Genomic DNA, 11,544 nt, shown 5'->3' with positions numbered 1-11,544 from the left:
GATTCACACAGGACCTGATTCTTGACACAAAACAGCACTTAAAACTATACATTGTTCACTAACAAATGTACATTATTTGGAGCAGTAAACAGTATTCTTGACAGGTATTTATTTTTGTTTACCAGCTCTTGGCAGGTAAAAAAAGTTCCAGTTTCAGACCAAAAAGTTCCAGTTTCGGACCACCACTTTCAGACCAGAATACATCCTGTCTGAGTTTACTCTAGCTCATTTCTCAAGGCCTGCAACTTAGGTTTGAGCTGCTTTCGTCCATCATCAAGATTTAAGAGGACAACCTGAATGAACTCAAAGAAGCCACTCAGCTTCTCTGGGTAGCTCAAATGGAGAGCGTAGATTAAGCCAAACAAAAACACCAGCGCATCGGTCCAAGATCGGTGGGACATTACAACCTGATCCTCAAGGATGACTGACACATGGAGAGGTTGAAAAGGAATCCCTGTAGCCACATCCTCTTCATCCACCACGGCCACCAGCGCCACTGGACCCTCCTGGAATGCGTGAAACTCCTCCTCCTGAAAGAGGGAATACACATGAAGTCAAAAACGTGTGTGTATACAAATCCGTCAACTATGATAGGCTAATGAAGAAGAAATAAACCTTGGATGCTGCTCTCACGAAATACGCTAAAATCAGTGTGCTTACAAACTTTCCCAAGTGTAGGTTAAAGCAGTACCAAGGGCACAACGTGGCATGGTAGAGAGACAATGCAGTGGTAAGCAAATAAAGTGTCATCTTTTGCTACATGCATATTCATGCTGCGAGGGGCTGTAACATGTAGGCTACAATGTAAAATATCGTTATGAACAAAGAAACATACTGATAGAAACCAATGTTTATGTTAAAAAAAACATTAAAAAACTATGATGCCTTCTAAGTAACCTGTTTTTACATACATGGATCAGTGCTCCAACATTATAATTTTGATCCTCCCAATTAACCCAGTCCACATACGAATCCCAGTTACAGGCCTAGACTTCACTGGCACAGCACAAAAATTTATTGTATATTAATGTCTCAATGTGATCCTGAATTTTATTGTGGTTCAACACATTAACTACAAGCAAAGAAGAAGAATCAACATCATCATCCAGTCCTCTATGCTTGGGCACCTAATAATTTCTGTAAAACACTGACATTTTGTCTGCACCCACAAAAGATGGCCAAATGCAGTGACCTGCTGTGTTTTTTTAATAATTATTTTATGATGGATTGAGTTAAAATAATGAACTTGTCACAAAACTTACAACCTTAAACTCCTGACTCCCGCAACGTAATCTGTGACAAATGTATGGGCTTTAGGCAGTACGGCTGATAGCCCCCTAGAGGGCAGGCGGGGTACAAAAACGCTGCATTAAAATGATCAACATCAGTACCTTAGTCATAAATTGGCTATTCAGCTGCACACCAGTCTTCCAACACTTAAGTACCTGTCGCAATTGTTGCGGCGGTGAAAATTGAATTAATGTAGCGGAAATACTGTCTAGTTAAGATCAGATCATTCACACCTCCTACTTGACAGAACTGGCCACAAATGAGTATATTGTTGATCAGCGCGCTTACCCAGAATCCTAGCAGTGTGTCAGTACCGCCCCCCTAGCAAAAACACATGTAGAGAACTGGCTTCACGGCAGCTAATGGAGCCAACATTACAAGGCTGCATTAAATGTTTTGTATAGCTCAGTGGTTCGTCTGTGCAAACAAGAGAAGATCATGAGCAATGAATAAGGGTAAGGGGGAATGAGAAGTTACCTTGCAACTCTTGAAGATCTCTGATGAGTCCTCTTTTAAGTACAGTGGTAGGCCAGCCAGGGCTGCTGTTCTAGCTGCATTGATGTCATTCTTGTCCTGTTACACAAATAAGCGGGGGGGGTTCAATTAGGCTGCTCATCATCCATGCTCATTCAAGAGCGAGTCTATGAGGAGTGGAAGTAACAAAAATGATAAATTAAACACTGAAATGATTAAATAGCTAACAAATTAAATAGTGGATTGAATAAAATGCTATCATATTAAATAATGTATTAAATAAAATCAATAAAGTTAATTTGGTAGTGTTTTTTTAACAATTATTACTTACTTCACAATATTTAATTGCATTTTATTTGATCTAACATTTAATTTCATTGATTTTATCTGATGCAACATTTAATATTACATTTTATTCAATCCACCATTTAATTTGATAGCCATTTCATCAATTCAGTGTTTATTATTTTTGTTACTTCCACCCCTCAGTCAACACATCAATAACACTCTTACCTGCTCCTCATATGCCATGAGAAGATCTGCCATCTTCTCACCAAAAGCTCCAGTCTTCCTCTGTTTGTAGAGTTTGAGCAGCTGTGGTGCGTTTCTATCGAGCGCAGCGAAGAAGGAAAATGGTAGGTTTTGATTGGTGATCCTATGGAATTCGCCATAGAGCTGTACCAACAAAAAAAGCATAAAGAGATATTCCATCATTAGTCTAAATCATGACAATACTACTTTTTCCATACTCATAAGGATTTACAAAGTGGTCACGGATTCATTTAATTATTCATGTTTGGATTTGTTTTAAAGTCTTGGAAAACCCTTGTTCACTTTTTTGAGCATAAAAGACAATCAAATAGCAATGAAACTATAATCTTGATGACATCATCGTGAGGACAATGTTACACTACTCAATTCTTAATCCAAACCAAGAAATAATCATGTTGGCTATGTGCGACATATCACCTTTGTTTTTTGTTAAGTGACCCAGTATGTTTTTACTCACTTGGGCTTCAGAAAAGAGGGCAGGCCATCTGTCTTGTAATTCTGCAATGGGAGGAGCTAAATTCACAATTTCTTCACGTCTGAGTGCAAAGGTGCGCTGCATGTGTTGATGGACGAGCATCATGTCTCTGTCTGCCAGTGTCTTCTTGAACTCCTCCACCATCTGTAGCCTCTGGGTCTCCAGGGTGTCCTTGTTCTCACCACGGGGATAATTAGGAAGGAAGTTGACTTCCCCTCTTCTGGGTCGTTTAATGTTGGCCCGGGATGCTGCACCCTCCGGATTGCTGCTGCTGCGCTTTCCTGCATTCACGGCCACATCTTTTATGCCAGCTCTGCTAAGCTTAGTCCTGTAGTTGCCCATCTTGAAGCGCAGGCTGTTCTTCCACCCATCACATCCTGTTTTGGAACCTCTCTCTTTCAGGCAGGGGTGTTTACTCACAAGGGCTTCTGCAGCCTTGCCTATCTGTTTGCTACTTGGGTATGCTTTATGTCTGTATATTTCAGCAGCCATCCCATCTAGAATGTTATGTTTTTGATCCCTGGTCAACCTCAAATTTTTCACTTCTTTTTCAAACGCACAGTTGCCCTCTCTTAAAGCGAACTCCACCTCGTATGAGAATGTCGGAACAACAAAGATTTCTGGCCATCTGCAGAGGCGCTCAGGTGAATCTGTATTATCTGACAGTAACACTGTGTCATCTGTGCTGGTTGAACTCAGATCTGACTCAATTACTCTAACTATCTTCACAGTTGCCTTAGATGGCAGGTCCTCGATATTGACTAAATTGCATAGGGCACTGCCAAAATCTGGGTCTTGAAATTGCAGGCGAAAGTCATAGTTCAGGTTCATCTTATTTTTCAGCACCAATATGAGGGCATTCACAGTCTCAGGGCGAGAGAGCAAGTTGAGCCTTTCAGCATTGACTTCATCAAGGATGACCCTTAGTTTGAGGACATCAGGCGTTGCCATTTGAACTGCGCAAGGGAAGCCTGTAACATAACAAAAAAAAAAAAAAAAAAAAAAAAACACAAAAAAGATACTGCAAGGGTTGGCCTTCTATGTTCCAGCAGCTACCTGCACCACCCACCAATATCAATATCTGCTGCCCCCATGTTATTGAATCACAGTGGAAAATAGTACTCACCTTTAATTGTATTGCTTTGTCCAGGTAGTCCAGCTGTGCACTCAGATATGTCAGGCCCTCAGACACACTGAAGTCACCAGGGAACAAAAGGAAAGACGACTGCTGGATGTGGTGCTGCTCTTTTACTCAGAAACTGGAATGAAATGTTTAGTTGTGAGGATTAGTTTGCTTGACACTTTGTAGGCCAACAATGGCATTTGGTCAGTCAGTTGATATACAGGTTTCACTGTATGGCCCTTTCTTTCATTAACTGTCAGCTCATATGAGCGCAAATGCTCAATATACCAAGTCTCAAAGTCTTTCAGTACAAAGAAGATCTCACTGCCAATAAGTAATATGTTTTTGATCTCCTTAAACTCAGGCAAGGCGGCGTGTACCCCAGTGCAGACAAACATGCCAACCACAAAATGTCTGCCATCAATGGTTGCCTGTTTTGTGGCATATACACTCCTGCTATCTGTGATACTCAATATGAATGCATGTGTATCTGTGGGCAATGACTCAACAAAGACAGCTTCCACTTTTGAAGTCTGGACTGGTGGCTTGAAAAATCTTGGTGATGACAGGTAGAATGCCATCATTTTTTGGTGTCTCTCTGCCATAGTTTTCAAAACGTTTTTGAAGTTGTGTGTGTCGTGAACTATTTTCTTGAAAACTTTGTGCTTTCCCTCAAACCTCATTGTCCAGAGATGCACCAAAGGACCAAAACACTTTATGAGTTGAGGGTAGTGCTCAATGTAATGATGCTTTGGCCGTAACTGCAAGTTAGGGAAGACCTCCTGAAGAAGCTGTCTGTGATCTGCAATCTTGCAAGCCATGTACTGAATAGTATCATCTGTGAAAGTATGAGACACAGCAAGCTCGACTATATCTTTTAACTCCATTAGGATCTCCCAAAATTTGTCCCCTTCTGGAACTCTTGAGCCAATAAGAACTGGCAGCAGTCTAAGCAGAGCGTGGTTCTCATGCCCATTTCCACCAATTGTTCCTCGAGTGGCAAAATTTGGGGGAATTGGGTGGGGGCGGTCAACCTTGTCAGAATGTTGGTAGGGAAAAGACATTATTGCCCTATTCAGATCCTCCAAAGAGAAATATTTCTTTGTCATCATACCTTTCAAACACAGGGCAAGCTCAACAGGAACCACACCTTCTAACAGATCATGCAGTATGTCAGGTGGAAATCCTGTGATTGGGTGGAAATAAGAGAGATGATCAGAGAGGACACAACTGTTTTTAACACCGTAATCATCTTCACTGCCATTGTTCTGTATTTCTTGAACAAGGCGATCATGTTGATCTTTTGTCCTCATCTCAGTGGTTGCATCTGATATCTGCATGTCTGTCTTGGTAGCGAGGCAAAACCGACAACAGTATAAAACCCTAAAACTCTCCTTGAAACCAGCTAGCCCATGTGCAGCAAGGTTATCAGCCACAACAGAGTAGACTGTACCTTTGAGACAGTCACCAAATGTCTCGATATAGACACCTCCCTCTTCCAGAGTCTTTAGGTCATTCAAGAGGGGCGCGAACACTTTTGCATATCCAAGATTTCGTACATCATTCGAATTGCACAAAAGGGCAAGTTGTGTACAGTGTAGCGCTGAGCGATACTTTATTGGCAGGTTAGCCAATGTCCAATAAACTGCGCATGTTTTGTGCACTTTCCTTGAAGTTCCGAGAGGGTTTGCAATTTCAAAATCATCAATATACAGAATTAGAGACAATTTCAGGCCCTCCTCAGAGAGAAGTGGATTTTCCTTACAGTAAGAGCCATCTCGATATGAAGAATACTGCCCAGGCTGTTGTGTGGTAGTTTCTTGGACTTTCTCAAATACATCTGCTTTTTTCAACAACACTTGCAGAGATGAGAGAATGGGCACATACATACAGGTATGCTGTGAAGACTCAATAAGGTACTCCACAGGCTTAACAAGTGGAAACTTGTCTTCGTAATATGACTTCCTCCTCTTAGCAGTTGACAATGGGGCTTGACAGGTAATTGATTTGTGCAAAATGTTACTCTCTGAGACTGCCTGGACAATGTCACTTACAAGTGTGTCAGTAAAAAGGCAGTTATGGTTTTTCAGTATCTTTGCAACAGCTTCTTTGACAAGAGGTTCTGATAGTGAAAATAACTGATCGACATGCTCAATGATTTCCTGTGTTGCCCTCTCTGATACATGGAGAATTGTTTGCATTTTCAAAAAGAAGGCTGCCAGATTATATTGCAATTGCTCCGCTAACCCATCAGTGCTGCTACCTGCCACCGGGGTGGAATCATTTTCATCTGAAAGATCTGTAGGATCTTGTTCAATGTCACTTTCCTGGGAATCATTTGATTCATTTTGCACGACAACTGACACATCATAATCTGAGGCATTTTGATGTTCTCTGCATTTGTGAGAGTTATATGTCGAGTAGACATTTGTTTTAAATTTGCAGTCCCTAAATGGACATGGCACAGTTTGCTTGAGTTTTAAATGTCCCCTTAGATGAAGAAACATGTCCCTCTCAACAAATGGCTGCTTAAAATCACACAGAGGGCAATGAAATGCCAAACTGTTAGTCACACCATGACCGTCACTGCCTGCTACCCTTTTCTCAGTAGGCCTATGTACTCTTGACGTGTGTATCTTGAGTGAATTAAAACTGCTAAAAGTACACATGCAGTTGTGATACAAACATGGTAAGGGAGAAACTTTAGAATACTGGCCATGTTGAAGTCGGTAATGTCTCAGTAAGCGTACTTTGATGGCACTAGAAAAAGCACATAACTTACATTTCCACATGATTTATGTCCCTGGGTTCAGCCACAACTGAAATGAAAATAATCAGTTAGTAGGCAAAAAAACTTGGCCAAGTAGGGTATGTTATCAACGGTAAGCAACAAATAAATACAATGCGTTACATAGTCCTAGTTTGAATCAACTATGTTTGAACAACAGAATATCAATTAAATTGTGCTAACTGCACCATTCTTGAGAGGAGAGGTGAGGATAGCACATGGATGAAAGCGCCACGTGGAGCCCAGCCCAATTACTAGCTAGCCTACATGTATTCTAGGTAGCAAGCTTACCTTAGCAGTCACTTCTGATCGATGTTCCTTGCAATTCGGTGATTGTTTTGTGAGCTGGTTCGCTTCCAAAAAAAACGACACACTCTTTGTGGATATTAAATTTGACTACACCTTAAAAAACAAAACGTATAAAGTTAGCGAAATTAAGTTAGCTTGCCTGGACGCTTCCTCGGTGACAGAGTAACTTCAGTTTTTACTAGCTAACATTATCCAAGTAATTTTACTTAAGCAACTAACATAAATTCGAGTAAGTGTCAAAATAATGTGCAGACATTTAAGTGAAAATTCGATGTGCTCCCAGGCTAACTAAAGAGAAAGTGCACGTTTTCAAGGGTGGATTTATCAGTGTTTGTATAATGCAAACAAGCTTAGCTTTCAGATATTTCGCTAACAAGCTAATAAAAGAGAGAACACCGTCACCTTGCTTGGTTTAAAAACAGCAAATTCCTTTAAACCAACAACTACAAAAATAGTTTCTCTCCACCTTCAGACCGCCAGACAAGTGCGCGAAAGTCCTCTCCACCTTCACAACTCTGCGTGTGTGCGTACGTGCGTCATAACGATGTGAGCATGGATGCGAGCCGGCGTGTTGCTGGGCAGATTCAGGAAATAGACCTATCAAGCGTCACGTAGATTTTCTGGCCAAATAAATGATTCCAGTCTCTTTTCGCTTTCGCGGATTACTGTATTGCATTATTTTGTTTATTGAAGTGCATTCTGGTTGTTTCGAAGCTGCAATGAAAAAAAAATCGCTAGCTATATACTTACCTTAGCACTTCAGTATTGGCAAATTGGATCCAAAACTCCAATTAATTGGAGAATTAACTTGAGAATGACAGATCTCAAGACAAATGGTTTGAAGACACACTAAATCTTGAGGCAAAAAATAAAATAACATCTTCAGGCTACCGCTAGATAAATATGACATAGGGTTGATAAGAACATGTTTTGCAATACTATAAAGGCAAGTTAGAAAAAAATAGTTAATATAACGCATTGGAATCGATTCACATAACTTAAAATCTACTAAAAGATTATCAAACTCAAAATGACTGAGTAATTATTTCAGCAATTCAATTTTGAGTTCATGTCAATTTATCACCTTAAGTGACTCAAACTTTCTATGACATTTAAGTTGTATTAGCTTAATTCTTTTATTAAGATGTGCTGTTAGGTTTTACAGTGTAGTTTAGGATAGTTTTAGTACAGTGGGGGCTTACGTTAACGCGATGCCTGTGTGTTTCATATGTTTTGTTCCAATGTTGGTATTGGTGTAGTATATTGTGTGAGACGAGAGGTGTGGTTCACTGAGCGGTTTCACACAAAACTAAACGTTAATTTACTGTTTTACGACAAACTACTAAGTGTGCTTTCCAGCCAGAACACTGTTGTTGCTGCTGTTGTTTCTGTTTTGGACTAGTTTCTGTAGTGGTTATTAACTGTAAATGTGAAGGCTATTTTGATTGGTTTTTTTTATCAATCGTTTTATACTTATTTCAATGTTATTTATGTCTTAGGTTTTGCACTCTCAACGCCTCAATGAACCTCCGGTCAAGCCATGGGTGATCCTCAGTTCCAGTGGCCAAGTGGAGTGTGCACACTGCACATGCATGGCTGGCATAGCAGAGTCTTGCACACATGTTGGGGCTCTCCTGTTTAAAATTAAAGTAGCAGTGCGAGTATGGGGGACCAAGACAGTCACTGATGTTCCAGCCTACTGGACGATGCCCTCTAGTATGGACAAGGTCCAAGCGGAGGTGGGCTACAAGATCGACTTCTCCTCTGGTGCAGCAAGAAGAAGGCGCTCAACAAGTGCATCAGTGGAGAGAGAAGAATGTCAGGGATATGGACTCGTGTTGGCTGCACATGTCCGTGTGGGCACGAACCTACATTTTTGGACCTGTCACCCCTACTTCAGATTTTGCACACTCACAGCAAGGCTGTTTGTCTTTCTGGAATGGAGGACTACTACCATCATTATGCAGACCCTGTTAAGCCACGTGCACGTGTATTGTCTGTCCTGCACCAGTACTGTGAGGACCTCAAACACGTGGTAGTGGTTAACAGAGACACAGGCGGCTGTGGTGGAAACTCAGACGAGACAGCAACATCGATCCCCTGCCAGGTACACATCAAGAGCAGGAAGAATAACAGCTTCCAATATCCATGCCGTTGTGTCCACCAGTGTTGCCAGACCAGCTATTTCAACTGTGAGGAGGGTGTGCTACCCCAAAAAAACAGCAACCACAGATGCCATCAGATGGGGGATAGACCATGAGGAAGAAACAAGGCAGACCTATGTCACAACCTGAAAGTGGAGCAATGTGGGTTTATAATAGCATAATTTCCAAAAGTTGGGGCATCACCTGATGGGCTCATTCACTGCACATGTTGTGGGAAAGGCTGTCTGGAAGTCAAATGCACATTTAAGTACCGCAACAATTCCATCCTGCAGGCCTGTGCAGATGACAGCAACATTTGTCTCCAGCTAACTGATGGGAAGTTAAACTTGAAGCGGACACACAAGTACTACAGCGAAGCACAAACACAGATCTTTGTGACTGTGTCAGAGTTTTGTGACTTTGTAGTGTGGACGCAGAAGGACTGTGTTGTGGTTCAGATCATACCGGATGTGGACTTCTGGACGACACTTCTGACAAAGGCACATGAGTTTTTCCTCAAGGTTTCTCTACCCAAGCTTGTGGCTTGTTACTACACCGAGCAGCCTCCACAACGCCGAACGCTAAGCCTTTAACCAAGTTACAGCCATCTCGCACAAGAAGGCCAAGAAAACAGGCACTAGAGAACATAAACAAACGGTGGTGCCTTTGCAGAGGGCCTGAAGACCAGGATGACATGGTGGCTTGTGACAACGAAAACTGTGCAATCCAGTGGTTCCACCTCGGGTGTGTGGGACTCAGTCAGGCACCTTCAGCAAGTGAGCCGTAGCTCTGTGCCACATGCACACAGACAAACTGAAACAGTGGAGCACAAGCGTGTTTTTGTATTTATATCTCCCTTATGTATTGCTGAAAACAGACACTTTTTTGTTCAATAGTTTGTGTCTTTAATTTGTATCTTTACAGGTTTATGTATTGCTGAACACAGACACTTTTTTGTTCAATAGTTTGTGTCTTTAATTTGTATCTTTACAGGTTTACAATTCTTTACAATTTGTATCTTTAATAGGTTGTCTGTTCAGTTCTTATCTTTATAGGGGTTCAAGCCCGTAGGGCTGAAACCCTCTTGTTTTTGTGCTGGTTTATTATTGTTCATCCATTGGTGCAAATTCCCGTGAGCTGGTACATCGCAGAGAAATGAAATTTGGCCCAATGACAGATATTGGTAATCATTACTAGGTCAAGAAATATTTACCCAATCGGCCTGAAGGGGACGCTATAATTAAAGGTTTTACTTTAATGCCCATAAATCCTACACCGTAAGTCTGATTTACACGAAACCTGGTACACCTATCCAGGTGACCATGCTCTACAACTTTGCAATTTGGACCCTCAAGGTCCGCCTGGAAAGTTTTTGAGATATTTTGAAAGGTTTGGAAAACACATTTTTAACATCTCCTCCTACACCGTTTGACCCATCACCAACCAAAATGGGGCTGTAGCATCTATGGACCAAGCTCAACAAGTTGTCTTTTTGGATTTTTGATATCGACTTTAGTTTTGAAAATATTAATTTTTAAGTTGTGAGAAGGCATGGCCTGTCAGCTAAATTGTCATAACTTCATGACCGATTGTCCAATCATCATGAAACTTGGTGAAAATGTTCAGATATCATCAATGACCATGTGTGCAAAGCTGTCTTACGATTGAACAGTACGGGGCACTACAAATGCCAAAAAACTGTATCTCCTAATCCAGATGACGAAATTGCGTGAAATTTGGTACAACTTGGTGAACATGGTCAGATTTCATCAATGTTTTAAGCTGTTTTAAGATTGAACAGTAGGGGGCGCTACAAATCCAAAACAGGGAGGCTGTACTAGTCAAAATCAGAAGTTTTGTCATCATTGTTGAAAGTGGGCGGGGCCTATGGTGTAATAACCATGTAACAGCCGAAAAATTCAAAAATCCAAAAAAATCTAACAAATGTAATTTCTACTGTATGCACAACATTTTCTATTTCATCTAATTTTTAAACAAATTTCACCAAAATGTTTGACAAACACTCGAGAAAAGCAGGTTGATGTGTGATTTTTTTCAGAATTTCATCCCCAACAGTTAAATTGTTGTGAATTTTTTTGTGACATCCCTCTCTCTGTCTTCTGCTTGTGAGGTTGGTTTGGCTTCCTGGCTCAGGAGCCAGTGGGCGGGGTTGGAGAGGGCATCAGGAAACTACCTGCACCTTGGTAGTTGTAGTTAACCTCTTTGTCATTGCCTCAACTTGTGAGAAGGTGTGTGGAAACCATGTGTCCCCAGTGGCGCAGTCAGTAAGTTACCTACTCTCTGGATACAAAGGTCCAGGGTTCAAATCCCCAGGTGGCCAAGTCCTACTTGCCAACAATGCAATTCATAGCAATTCATGCATGTGGTA

General features: G+C 41.3%; 1 protein-coding gene across 1 annotated transcript; it reads right to left on the bottom strand.

Annotated features, from left to right (window-relative positions):
- Window positions 1-215: 215 nt before the first annotated feature.
- LOC139642606 (uncharacterized) lies at window positions 216-3,133 on the bottom strand. Its single transcript, XM_071517521.1, has 4 exons — window positions 2,774-3,133; window positions 2,278-2,439; window positions 1,768-1,863; window positions 216-530 (listed from the first exon to the last, which is right to left on the bottom strand). Exons 1-4 carry the CDS (start codon window positions 3,131-3,133, stop codon window positions 216-218), a joined length of 933 nt encoding a protein of 310 aa, XP_071373622.1.
- Between the last annotated feature and the right edge of the window lie 8,411 nt (window positions 3,134-11,544).

This window comes from Centroberyx affinis, unplaced genomic scaffold (assembly GCF_046629955.1).
Source record: "Centroberyx affinis isolate AG114_WGS23_722 - 3 ecotype Tasmania unplaced genomic scaffold, CSIRO-AGI_Caff_v1 ptg000500l_1, whole genome shotgun sequence".
Classification (NCBI taxonomy): Eukaryota; Metazoa; Chordata; class Actinopteri; order Beryciformes; family Berycidae; genus Centroberyx; species Centroberyx affinis.
Note: the sequence above shows the minus strand (reverse complement) of the source record. Positions and strands in the feature narration are given on the sequence as shown.